General features: G+C 51.9%; 4 protein-coding genes across 4 annotated transcripts; 1 reads left to right on the top strand and 3 right to left on the bottom strand.

Annotated features, from left to right (window-relative positions):
* Positions 1 to 1,132: 1,132 nt before the first annotated feature.
* Positions 1,133 to 3,231, bottom strand: ANOM_011443 (uncharacterized protein; the record flags this gene model as incomplete). The annotated part of the gene is made up of 2 exons (XM_015556699.1): positions 1,133 to 2,685; positions 2,754 to 3,231. The coding sequence occupies 2 exons, from the start codon at positions 3,229 to 3,231 to the stop codon at positions 1,133 to 1,135; spliced, it is 2,031 nt and encodes a 676-aa protein (XP_015401315.1).
* A 1,326-nt stretch (positions 3,232 to 4,557) lies between these two features.
* Positions 4,558 to 5,573, bottom strand: ANOM_011442 (uncharacterized protein; the record flags this gene model as incomplete). The annotated part of the gene is made up of 4 exons (XM_015556698.1): positions 4,558 to 4,651; positions 4,832 to 5,180; positions 5,235 to 5,343; positions 5,466 to 5,573. The coding sequence occupies 4 exons, from the start codon at positions 5,571 to 5,573 to the stop codon at positions 4,558 to 4,560; spliced, it is 660 nt and encodes a 219-aa protein (XP_015401316.1).
* A 1,415-nt stretch (positions 5,574 to 6,988) lies between these two features.
* Positions 6,989 to 8,615, bottom strand: ANOM_011441 (CRAL-TRIO domain-containing protein; the record flags this gene model as incomplete). Its single annotated transcript, XM_015556697.1, has 4 exons — positions 6,989 to 7,536; positions 7,601 to 7,700; positions 7,756 to 7,797; positions 7,866 to 8,615. The coding sequence occupies 4 exons, from the start codon at positions 8,613 to 8,615 to the stop codon at positions 6,989 to 6,991; spliced, it is 1,440 nt and encodes a 479-aa protein (XP_015401313.1).
* Positions 8,616 to 9,605: 990 nt separating this feature from the next.
* ANOM_011440 (putative C6 transcription factor) lies at positions 9,606 to 13,231 on the top strand (the record flags this gene model as incomplete). The annotated part of the gene is made up of 3 exons (XM_015556696.1): positions 9,606 to 10,917; positions 10,966 to 11,686; positions 11,977 to 13,231. The coding sequence occupies 3 exons, from the start codon at positions 9,606 to 9,608 to the stop codon at positions 13,229 to 13,231; spliced, it is 3,288 nt and encodes a 1,095-aa protein (XP_015401314.1).
* Positions 13,232 to 13,291: the final 60 nt, after the last annotated feature.

The raw sequence follows: 13,291 nt of genomic DNA, 5'->3' as shown, positions 1-13,291 counted from the left end.
AAGCGAAACAAAAACAACGTCACTCATACAGTTGGCGAAAATAAAATCTATATGCATTTCCACAGTCGCAAAATGTTCAAACAATCATCAATGCTCCCAACAGATGTCCCGTGCCATGCGAGGCAAGTCGTATGGCCGGTGGGGGCCCTCGCAGCGCCCAGATACATCGACGGTTACTCCTCGAGCACAGTTTGCATATCCCTGGCAAGGGTTCCGACCATTATTCCCTTATATTACTTAATGTCATGTTATATTGCTTCTAATATATGATCCCTGCGTCACAGCAACGGGAGTATTGCCACGTACGTATGTAGGAAGTCAATCTGTAATGCTGGACTGTACCATGTGAGGGGGGCTCGTATCCACGATACTAATTTAGCAGCATCATGATATTAGCCGACAACCTTTCCCTCCCGTAGCGGCGTCTTGTATCAAGCCACAAAGGCTTATGACCATGAAAATTTTTTTCCTTTGATCTTTTTTCTTCTACTCGCTTTGAGTATTTCGGATTTCTTTACGTTGTATGGTTTCCCCCACGTCAGGGGGGATGAAAAATTATAGCTCTGAACTTAAACATAATTGATTTTAATTCAAGGAGTGAGCTCTTGCAGTTCTATTCCCGTATGTCCCCTCTGAATGGTCAAGGCATGTTCTTGTAATGGCTGATTCAGCCTTGACTAATAACTGGGGTCCTGGGTCAATGTAAAGAATCAATCCATGGCTATTTAGCCTTGGTACTGCCGTCCGTAGGGTTAGTGTGGTTTTCATGTTTTCCCGTTCAGTGCCCTAATTCGGTTTGTTCCACGAGGAGGCTCTGGGGATGTACTCGATCACAGAGCACATGGTCATTACAGTGTGATATGCCGTTCATTTCTAGTGCATCTTGCTACGGGGTGATAGTCGGATTCCCGCCTGGATTCATGCTTCGTTCGGGATTACGGAAGAAGCATCATTCATTATCATTAGTGTGTCTTATGCTAAGTAATATTATGATCCCTGCTGTTGCGGAAGAAGCTTCAAGTATGAGGGATCGGGTATTAGGGAAATTCAGAACCAATAGGGACGTCGCCATGAGAGAAGCCAAGCGGCGCCTAATTTCAAGCCCGCAAGACCGTTAGGGCTGCACGCTAAATCACACCAGCTGCCACTCCGCAATGTAAGCCCACGCCATGCCTACCCGACCGACTTGCTGCCGATATTCTTCCGCGGTGACGCCCCGTGCGTCCTTTCGATCCCCGAAGCTGGTAAGTACGGCGATGGCTAGCTTCTGGCCGGGTGCGCCCAGCATCTTGGCATTCGGTACATCGACATACCAGAAGTCCCCACCTCCCCCCGGTCCCGAGCCCCGGACATGGGTGAAGGGCAGACGGTCCTCTTGCCGACCGTCGAGGCCGTGAACCATCAGCAAGAAAAGCCCAGGCTTGGCTCGGGTGTGATGCTCCAGGGTCCAGTGTTCGCAGATGAGATTGAACTGGAACCGGAGCGGGCTGGGGTCATGGATAGAGATTTGCTTGGCCGCCGGACGGAATGACCGTTCACCTATGCTGTGATTTTTTGCGTCACCAAAGATCGTCGGCTGCTCGGCGCTCAATGGTGAGTTCGGGTTGCCCAAGATGTACTCCTCCCAAGAGATCTCGGGCCGGCCATCATCCCGGAAGAAGTGAGATCGGTTGGAAGGGAAATGTCGGAGCCCGAACTCGTCATTCGAGTCGGTGAACATGGCAGGGCTGAAATGCTTCTTGTAAGGGCGGCCAGGGCCCTGAACTACACCCGCACCCCAACAGGCGTCCAATAGCTTCCACTGTCCATTATCAATTCTCACTGCACTCCAGGCATGCCCGGTTGCCGAGACAGGGGGTATAGGGGAGCCCGGGGCAGGAGCATCATAGCCGTATCCCTTACCGTGGCCAGCGACTACTACTGCCTCGAGCCCAGCGTGAGTTGCCAGAGCGGCAAACAGGCTGGCGTACCCCTCACACACCGCCAGTCCTGACGCTAGAGTCCCGGCTGGCGTGGAAGGTTTTACACATTTGTTAAAGAAGGAGTGCACATCATATTCTATATTGTGATGGAACCAGGTGAATAAAGCTCTCGCTTTATCGGTGGGCGAAGGAAACGGCGCTGTCAGCTCCGTTGCCAGCCATGCCAGATCGTAAGATGGCAGAGATTCGCGAGGATATCGCGCTGCGTGGGCATCAGGCGCCGAGAAATCACGACATTTCAAGCACATAGTGCTCAGTGCCGCAGCTGAATGCGCGGTTTTACAAAGGCGAGGTTTAGTCGCCTGAAGTTTGGCGAGATCGACATCTGGACGTGTCGCTCTGGGAACAGGAGGTGGCACCCCGTTCGGCTGTGCTTCTTGTACACCACTATTCATCCCTTGCCCAGAGCTCTCAGTGTTCCGATTTATCCCTACAAGCCCTGAACTTTGAATCTTCTCCAGGGCAGCACTCGAAGGGGGCGGCGGAGGCAGTTTTCTCATTGATGGCTTGCCATCGATATCCGCACTTGGTCCGGGTGACTTATCGCTATTTATCCTAGAAGGTAACGGTGGTGGCCGAGACGTAGAGCGGCCCCCATTAGTTGACGTGCTGTTGGTCGACTCCCGCCGAGGGGGTAGTGAGGGACGACCCTGCGAGAGGCTTCTGCTGCTGTTTGCCGGCGACGCCTCGGCCGTGAGGGTGGCTGAACAGTCTTCGTCTCTTGCTTTTTCGGCGGCAAAGGAGGTAACTTTGCACCCCAGGCAGGCGCACGTACGCTGCGAATGGTATCCGAGTTATTAGATGTAGTCGATGCTATTGTAGCCCTTCCCGCACTCGTAGAGGTTGAATGGGAGACATCCGAGCCTAGGGACTCCCTGGATTCCTTTCGAGAGAACCCTGACGGTCTTCGCGGTGGCAGTGCTGGTGCCGATTCGGTTGACGCCTTTCGAACCGGCAGCGGTGGAGGGGCCCTTGGTTTCTGGACCGGTGTTGGTGGTGGCCTGGGCACAGGTTTTTGTTGGGCTCCCGTTGACTCGGTTCTATCCGGTGAACTATCACCGGGAAAGCCATGCGAATTGACTGGGGGATTATTGATCGTTTGCTGTCGCGAAGGGGCAGGACGCGATGCGAAAGGGGTTGGATGCGCCCCGAGTAACGGCGACGCTGTCGGGGGGCTTTGTCCAGCCTGCGCCTGATTCAGGGCGGCGATCCGTTGCTGGATAGAAAGCACCTGTGTCTCTTCTGCCATTCTGTCCAAATCGCTCTCTATATGATCGCCAGGGAATAGTACAATGTCACTAACAGGTAGGAAATTAAGAATGACGAATGACGGTAAATATCCGGACTCAAATGGATGACCGGATTAGGAAACTTGGCAACTCCGCATTCAGGAACCGCGACCAGGAACAATTGGAAGTTTGGCGCGTTGGGCCTGTTCACTTGGGAAGGGCAAAGAAAATTTTGAAGCAGATAAGAGAGGTCTAGGGGGGGGATCATAGGTTTATAACGACAACCCCTGCATCCTCTCCAAGCGAGTGGCAGCTCGAGGCTGTGACTGTTTGAGCCTCGCGGGGCCAACGATGGCCTCAGGTCATTTCATCCACTTCATTGTTACATTCGCGTCCCGTTCTGGTTTAGCCCCTGATTATATAACAGATCTGGCCCCTTCTTCGGACGTCATGTGATGCCTGTGCTTTCGACCATTTTGTATGACCAGTTTGAGAATTATCAGAAACTGATCTTGTCGCATCGTATTTACATGTATGCTAACTGTTTTTTATTATATTGCGAACCGTGTTCAAGTGTTCCGGTGTTGACAAACTATGACACGTTCCAAATGGGCCTCAAAGTAACCGAAATATATAGTTCTCAAAAACGGGTTATCAGTACGTACTAGTCTATGGATAATAATAGTATGACTCAGTTCCTTGTGGACTCTTCAACGATGCACTAATGTATGGCCAAGTCTAGGTATTTGATACTATTAGAAAGAGGTAATCCTTCAAGCTAATATCTGAAAATTCTAGTAGAAGCTTCCAGCCAGGTTGTCAGTAATTTTAAAAACCTGTTGCTTCTCACACATGTACTTCGTGGTCCCCACTGCCTAGTCCTATACCGTACTAGGCAAATGGGTCTATATCCCAAGTTCTATTCCTGTCCCAGGCCCGAGCGTCTATAGTTTTCAGTATGTATATGTGCTTTTAATACCCCGTACAAAGTAATAGCCAAACGCAGCACGTGTACCAAATCGAATCAAATCGGGGAGAATAATTGTCTTATTGTTCATTATGAATGATTGCCGCAACCAATTTGATATCCTCCCTGAGTCCTTGCCTTTGTTCCGTTCCTTTCTGACAGTATTCAGAGCTGGCTCAAATTCTTATTGTAGGCGCTGGTTGGAACAGTGGTTGTGTGATTTGTGGAGTCATCCGATACAGGTGGATATTCTTCTATCTCCAGGTAGTGTCATCCCCAAAAAGAGGCACCCAGGTGCGCTTAGTATCCTACCCCAAGTCCACTTAAACTGCAACAGACAGCATCATGAATAGCTTGTGGATACCGGGTATTAGATACTTCACATGCCTTTACCCACGCCAAAGACGAAGGCCAGAACAATGAAAGTCACTTGCTCCATGTCAAAGGCCTCTTTCAGACGGAATGGGGCCGTACTGATGAAGGGTGAGGAAGCGAGGGGCATGTGTCTTCCCCAGGAGAAAGTTGCGGTAGTGCCGGTCAAGAGTTCCGAAGCTCATTATGATTTCGTCTCGGTCTTGCGAGACCAGAAAAATCCATGAAAAGACCCTTATATCAGGTTGCTTTCGAACAAGTACAATTTCATAAAAACATACCGTCCCGGCATTGCCATCTCTGGATGATTTCTCTGGCAAATCCATACCGCTATTTTGGCTACCTCTTGATACTCAACCTGAAGGAGAGCATCTTCCCTCTGCCTTGCCTTGCACTCTAGGAGCGCAAAGACCTTCTCTGGTTCTTCATATAGATGAAGAGCCCCATCAGTGCGGGCCTGGAAACCCTCCTCCCCTAGTGCTTGAAAGGCATAACAGGTTGCGGTCCATTGCGAATACACACCAGGATTCTTCAGACACACGGCTTGAAGATAGTCAATGGCTGCGAAGGTCACAGCTATCTCGTTGAAAAAGGGCACAGCGTACCACGCATTCTTTCTGTCCGAATCAACTGCAGACAAGTTGAGATTCATACCATTTCCAGTTAAGATATAGTATTAATGACATCGCGTGATCTCGAAGATTCCCAAAGGAATAGAATCATCGGGGTTCCTCAGCGTAGCCGGTGCCCCATCTTGGATACTTTGGAGATACTTCTGGAACGCCGGTGCAGCCTAGAGCATTGCTTCTGCATCATCGAATCTCTCTAGGCCCCCAGTGGGCTGGATCAAAGCCCACAAGCTTGCACAGAATGCGTATAAGTAGGAACTAGGCTTTGTTGACCCGAGATCCTGACATGAGGTTCAAATCCTGAAGACCCATCTCTGTCCCGGGCATCTGCATCTCTGACAGCCTTCTGCCATTCCTCCTCCGTCTTGGGGATCTGGAACCTCACAGCCGGCATTTTGAGAATCCCAAGCGCACTTACAATGGATAAGAAGACACGGCAACAGTGGAATTAACATAAAAAAGGGCCTTTGGTTTACTGTTGAACGATGTAAGCGCAGATCTAAGCATGGGGAAATCAAGAAATAAAGGCCCTTCTTAAATACCCCAGAGTCAGTGAGTGATGCACATCCATATTTTTCACTTGTTCTTGTAATTAACTTGCGAGACAAAGAGAGGGAAAGAAATGGCTCAGAACATTCACCAGCATCAGTTAAGCTCATGGATCCAGATCAATATCCTTGCAAGGTGAATTGCAGACCCTGAGATATATACTTTGTCAATATTTGTTGGATCCAGGCCTACACAAGAAGATATGGGACAAAGCTATAGTAGACCAAGCAATAATACAACTGTATGGAATCATAGCATAAATAATTAGAAGACAATTTTGACTTATTGAGACACTATACGCCAAGTCTGTAAATAATCCACGATATTCTTGAGCTTATGCGCCCGGTAAACTAGAGCAGTTGAATGGGTTGATATAAGAGATACTGGCCGAGTAGCCAAGGGCTAACAATCTACGACAGGGCCAGGAGGTCGGCCCTATGGAATTAATCATGGCCCGGTGGATCCCAGCACATCTCGGGGCTCGTGGGAATGAGGAGCGGCGGATGAGGCTGTGATCCTCCTAGTCACTGCAGGCATGAGTGATATTCGCAGAGGAACCAAAGAACAGTGGGCAGCACAATGTGAAGCCGACAGGACTGTGTTGCCATCATATAGACTACTCAAGGTGGGTAAATCAAGACCTGCGTTGATTCGTGCCAAAATGCGGTGAGCACTGGAACGAGAGTGGCATTTTTATAGACAGTGCTTCAGTCGATAGTATCCTGATTACAGCTTCATACTACCAAAACTGCTTCAAAATTTCCGCAAGTTTGTGGTTAATAATGTACAACGACGGACACGTAGACTTCCATCTACTCGTTGCTTTAACAAGCCACTACAGGAGGTGGTGAGAATATGTAGGGTTTGAAGAGCAGTGTCGCAGTGAATTACGCCAGCCAACTACACAATAAGGCTTACAGATATCCCTCCATATATACAAAGTCTTCCAAACCGGGTCAGGGTGCGGACGAGGTGTATTTTACCGAGCATGCCTTCCTGAATGGCCGCTTACAGAGCCATCACGAACAACAGAAGCCCATTAGATCGAACGTCGGCTTAGAGTATACAACACCCTAGGTATAGCAACTGTGGAAAGGCTTACTGAATGGGTTAAAATCTACCATTGATACTACTGTACAGACCGTGTGAGAAATTACACTTCATTGTGTTCTTTTCTATTCTAGATTCTTGGACCGCTTTGCTCAGAATAACTTTAACTTAGTGATAACGAATCCCGAAACCGATGAACATGTTGACTGATCAAGCCGCGCTTGCCACCTGTGCCTCCATTGCATACTCAACCTGATCAACCACGGTCTTCGCTTCCTTCTCATTTTCTTCCTTGCCCTTCCGTTGGTCCCCTTTATCGGGATAAAAGTCGATATTTCCATGGGCTTGGATCACACCAATGCGATCCAAAAGCGTACGGGAACGCACGTACGGATCCAGTTTCCAATAATTCTCTCGCAACTGCCGGGCGATATCCATCCTGCGATCCTTTTGCAGTGAGACATCACCTAAATTCCCCTTGCTCTTGGCGGAAAGCCACATCGAGGTTGCTTCGAAGAGTTCCTCTCCCATCTGTTGGCGCTGGGCCATGATGGAGTCTCTGGTGGTCGTATCCTGAAGTTGAGCATTCTCGTCTTGTTGAGGCTCTACATATTCGTAAGCCCAGTCTTCATCGCCGCCAAGCTCCGTCACAATCTGGGATCGATCGATAAATTGCTCCAAGTCTTGAACCGAGTTCACGAAATGTACTTTGGCAGCCACAACGGGGTCAAGCCAACCCCGGATGACCTTCCAGATTCCTGAATACAAGTATTAGCATGGTTCTGGGTAGCAGGATGGTGATAAAAGCTGCCTTGCACGCACCGGAGAAGAACCAGGGGGCATTGTAGAAGAGCATATATCCAAGCGATTCGGGATAGTTCTCCTGGAAGCATTGGATGATGAACTTGACTGGAGCATACTCCTGGGAATCGTCAGCGAAATGAAACACGGTTTCTCAACGGATCATAATAGTTTACCATATTTGAAAGAGCGAAGTTTGTCAAGTCGAAGATTAATGTCTACTCATCCAGTCCACGAATTAGCCGAGTCCATACCTCATGCTCAATCGCATGCAATGGGTACTTACCATGGTTTCAACCGGAGGAACAAGCAGCAGTCGCATCAACTCGATGTTATACAAAATATATGAATTGAGCGCCTTTTCAGTCTGCGCACCTGGCTTATGCGTCCGTGCTCTTACAACACAAATAGGACGACCGGATTTATCGGAGCCATGGAAAAAGCCCTTGCCCATGTGCAACTGTGCCATAAAGCCCTCTCCATCCTTTTTATCAGTGCTACCAGTGGTGCTCTGCGACTGCTGCAGTGCATGTAGCTCGCCCTTGCGGATTACCTCCTCTTCCACGTGTTGCTGCTTGCTCCACCACTCCAGTGCCGATACAAACTTGACAAACCCTTTGCTGACATCCCATTTCTCGGCACGTAAGTATCGAAGAAGGAACGTGTCTGGATGATCTTGTTTCATCATGGCAAAGAAAGCCGAGCGAAGCTCGTCCGGCTTGAGCTTGGGCAGAACTTGCTGAATCAACTTGATCTCCTGTGCGCTCATTTTCATGGCTTCGAGCTCAGAAAGCAGTTTGGCAGGCACCGAAGGCGCGTCGTTGGATTTGGCTGGTTCCTCCGACCATGATAGCGAGAAGAACTTCTTGCGCTGTTTCGGTGATGTTGTGGAGGTAGTCTGGCTCTGATTTGTTTCTGTGCGATAGAACTCTGGATCGCACGATCGCAGGAAAATCGCCCATAGCTGTAGCAGTTTCTCTTCTTGGTCTTGGGTGAGGCTCCCCACGTACCCCGTTTCTATGGTTGCGAGGCTCATTTTCAGTCGTATTCCGGTGGTATGGTGACGATGTTGGGTAAGAGAAGGGGTAGTTGTCAGGGCTTATATTTGGCTGGGCAACGGCTTTAGTAAATAGCGGCCCTCGATGATCCTCGGTCCGTAATGACTTTTCGTCAATTCCGCCGGGTGATGCCAATTGAAATATTAAATAGACCCCTTGGCTTAGTGTATATCGACAGTGGATTCCTGATCCACATGTGATTTTCTGCAGCTACTTTAGGTTAAGGGACAAAGAGGCCGGGTGTTGTCCCTCGGTATGTAAACGTGAGGGGTAAGAGGTATATCAGGGGCGATCTGCAAACCGCTGGGGCTCCGATTGACGCCTGGTCTCAAAGGTTTTGTTGGGGTTCAGCAACCTTGAATTGACCAGGTTCATCCTTTCCGCAAAAATCATGGGACAAGCACAGAATGTTGGCTGCATATCATCACCATGCTTACTGCGGGACGTGCTCATGTCCATCTGGTTGTCCTGCATAGTGGCATTTGATTGAACCTAGGCGATGGGACTTGACAAAGTATCCAATCAGGACTAGAGTTTCAGTCAGCTCAATTTCCAACCCCAGATAATGGATTCCCGCCGAATCGGGTCAGGAGTGCGAGAGGCTATGGGCCACTCCATCTGGAGGTCATATCTCGTGGAATCAGGGGAGAAGGGGAAAGCGGGGTTGATGATCTCAAAGTTGAATATTCGCCGCGTGGTCCAACCGTACAGGAACGGTATTGACTTAACCGATTTGGGGCCGTGGCTGGCTGGCTCTCAGGGCTCTGGGGTGGCTTGAGCTTAGGGCAAAAGAAAGAAGATCGGCGCCGGTTTTGGCAGCGTGACGGGGGAACACCAAGCCTCAACGGCACTAGCGGATGGGTGACCTTTAAAGCAGCGGGACGACATCCCCAAGCCATCATCTCCACCATCGGAATGGCCTGCGGTTCGAGCCGCCGACCCCCTTGGCCTTTGCTGCATCTTCCAGTATGACCAACCGCGACCCCGAGTTTCGACATCAGCTGGGCAAGTTTCGTCTTGATTCTTCCTTCTCATCGCATGTTTCCACGCCTCCACCGCCCATACTACATCCTGAAACCTCCCCGCTCTCTCAGCCCCCTTCCTTGACGACACCGACATCGTCGCAGCCACAGCAAACCCAGTCCCATACATCCCACCCCCATCGCAGCAAACGTGTTTCAACGGCGTGTGACTTTTGTCGCAAGCGGAAAAAGAAATGTGATTTTCGCTATCCGAACTGTTCCGCATGTACTCGCGCCGGGGTACGATGTACGATTCCTCCGCCGGGTCCCCAAGTCGCCAGTGCCTCCGTTCCTCGAGATCAGCTTGAGAATCTTCAGAACCGTGTACGATGGCTAGAAGACGTTCTGCGACGCAAGACGGGCCTCTCCGTAGCCGACAGGCCAACAGGGAGTGCACTGGACGGGGAAGGAGATCTGGACTGGTGGTATCAGGTACCAACTGTGTTAATGGGCCGGGACGGTTCCCGTTCAACGACGTCTGCGACAGCCTCGGCATCCAGCCCAGCGGACTCTCCTGCTGTCGGAGCAGAACTGCCCAATGTAGGCGAAATATTCCGAGATCAGCTGGAAAATCGACGACCATCGGTTGCGCGCCCGGTCGCATCTGCCCCGCGCGTTCTCCGCTTGGCCTCTTTGGAGGATGCTGAACGAGTGGCCTCGCAGTACTTCGACGGCATTGGCTACCAATACCCATTCCTCCATCGCCATGAGTTCTTTACGCAGTTACGACGCATATATACTGGTGACGTGCCATCAACTGACGTGCTATACACCTACCACATCACAATCGCTATCGCCATGCTGATCAGTAATGCCGATGGCACACAAGCGAACGAGTACTACCGTGCGAGCCAGGAAACACTATCACTGTCGTTGCAAAACGAGGATCTGTCGGCGGTGCGGGCCTTACTGAGCCTGGCTCTATGGACGATGTTTTCCACGAACGGCCCGAGTGTGTGGCATGTGCTGGGCAGCGCTCTACGTCTCGCGACAAGTCTTGGTCTGCATAAAGCTCGGAATTCGGGCAGTGTGGTGGAAGATGAAATGGCCAAGCGAGCGTTCTGGAGTCTATACAATCTCGATCGACTTGTTGCCAGCACGCTGGCCCGACCGTTGGGCATCGCGGACGAAGATATTAGCGTGCACTTACCGCGCGAGTTCAACGATGACTGGAGCGAAGCGCCGGGGGCCAGTGCCATGACGATTCCAGTGCAGGTGGTGCGACTGCGCCGGATATTCTCGCGGATTTACCGTTACTGTAGGTTTGGCGAAAGGTACTATGATACGTCTGAACTAACCTTTGCAGTATACAACAACCATCCTCCTCCTCCTCCCGCCGAAGTTTCCCTTACACTCCTTCACTTCCGGCAAGAGCTTGATGACTGGCGTCGGAATGCGCCCGTGTACCCTCCCGCACTTCTGTATTCGACCAGCTATTACGATTATCTCTATGCGACCACTCTGCTCCTCATGCATCGACCGAGCCCGCGAAATCCGACGCCGGATGCGACTAGCATTGTGAGCTGCGGCGATGCCAGCATTCAAGTGATCCGATCATATTGGGACAGCTATTCCGTCGGGAAGCTCAAATGGATCTGGCTGACGCTGAGCCAGATCTACTTCGCAGGGATCACCATCTTGTGGTGTCTCAACCAGAATTTCCTTTCTGTTCGGGATGGCCATCCAGCGGCCTGGCAGCCGAACGACCAGATGATGCGACGGGCCATTCAGGCAGTTGTCGTGGTGCTGGAAGAGTTCGGCAAGCGACGGCCGGGGGTGGAACGCCTGGCGGAGTCGTTTCGCCATCATAGCACAGTCATCTTCAGTCACTTGGCATATCAACAAGAACAAATTCACAGCCAACCTCCGAGTCAGCCACCGCTACAACCCCAGCTGCAACAGCAACAAAACGTTCTGGTGGCCCCGCCGGTGCCGATGGCGGCCACCTTGGACGATGTGCTCCTCGTAGATGGCTCCGGAAATGTGCCTCTGATCGATGCGCAGCTGGCCGACGAATTGTTCTATTCGTACGATTGGTTTCAGGAAGAGATGGCGACCTTTTATACCCTGTGAAGATGTACATAATTTATTCGTACGCAATGAAGTCGAGATGCCATTATCATTTGTCCGCTTATCACTGTCTATTATTACCCCACCTCTGATAAAAAGTACTACTTCACATCAACATCGGACCATGTCCTTTCTTAACCTCAACAAACATCCAGAAACACTCTCTTCCATCCACACAACACCACAATGACCACCACCACCACTAAAACCGCCCAAGCCTTCCACGGCACACTAATCCACAGCAAAGATCCCCAGACCCTCGAAATCCTCCCCGACACCCTCCTCATCATCTCCGCAACAGGCCAAATCCAGTCCCTCCACCTCTCCACCAACCCACCCGACATCCCAGTCCTCCTCACCCAAGCCAACCACAACCCCGACACCACCCCGTAACCACCCTCGCAGCCACCGAATTCCTGATCCCGGGCTTCATCGACACCCACACGCACGCGCCGCAATGGTCCCAACGCGGCCTCGGCCGCGGCATCCCGCTCCTCACCTGGCTGGAGCAGATCACCTTCGCGCATGAAGCCAAACTGGCCGACCCCGTGTACGCAAAGCAACTGTACCGCGCCGCCGTGCAGGGCAGTCTCAAGCAAGGCATCACAACAGCCTGTTACTACGGCAGCCGGCACAAGGACGCGTCGGTGATCCTGGCCGAGACATGTCTCGCGATCGGCCAGCGCGCGCTGATCGGGAAATGCAACATGAACCGCCACGCCCCGGACTGGTACGTTGACGCGTCCGTGGACTCCTCCGTCGCCGACACCGTCGAGTTCATCGCCAGAGTGAAGGAGCTAGACGACGCCACGGGGCTCGTGACGCCCGTCATCACGCCGCGGTTCGCCATCACCTGCGACGAGCATCTCCTGCGCGAACTGGGCGCCCTGGTGAAACAGAACCCGGGCATCCCCGTGCAAACGCACTTCAACGAGTCCCACGGCGAAGTCAACTTCACCCGCGACCTCTTCCCGCAGTTCAAGAACGAAACCGAACTGTATGATAGCTACGGCCTCCTCACCAACCGCACGATCCTCGCCCACGCCATCTACCCCCAGCCCGACGAGCTGCCCCGGCTCAAGGAGCTGGACTGCGGCGTCGCGCACTGCCCCATCCCCAACACCACCATGGATGAGTTCATGATCGCGCCGGTGCGCGAGTATCTCTCGCGCGGCATCAAGGTCGGCCTGGGCACGGACTGCGGCGGCGGGTACTCGTCGTCGATGCTGGATGTGATGCGCGCGGCGTTTATGGTATCGGTTGCGAAGCAGACGGAGACCGGGGGCAGGGATGCGCCGCTGAGTATCGCCGAGAGCTTTTATCTGGCGACGCTGGGGGGCGCAGGGTTGCTGGGTTGGAGGATCGGGTGGGGCGGTTTGCGCCGGCTGGAGTTTGATGCGTGTCTTGTCCGGACAGGCGTCACCGAGGGTGTTATGGGCGCCGGGTGGGAGGATGGCGGATGGCCTCGAGGGTGGCTTCGAGAAGTTTCTTATGACGGGTGAATGATCGGAATATTGTTAGGGTTTGGGTGCAGGGTAGAGAGGTGAAGGTGGCTGTTTAGA

The sequence above is a fragment of the Aspergillus nomiae genome, assembly GCF_001204775.2.
Source record: "Aspergillus nomiae NRRL 13137 chromosome Unknown contig00617, whole genome shotgun sequence".
Taxonomy (NCBI): Eukaryota; Fungi; Ascomycota; class Eurotiomycetes; order Eurotiales; family Aspergillaceae; genus Aspergillus; species Aspergillus nomiae.
Note: the sequence above shows the minus strand (reverse complement) of the source record. Positions and strands in the feature narration are given on the sequence as shown.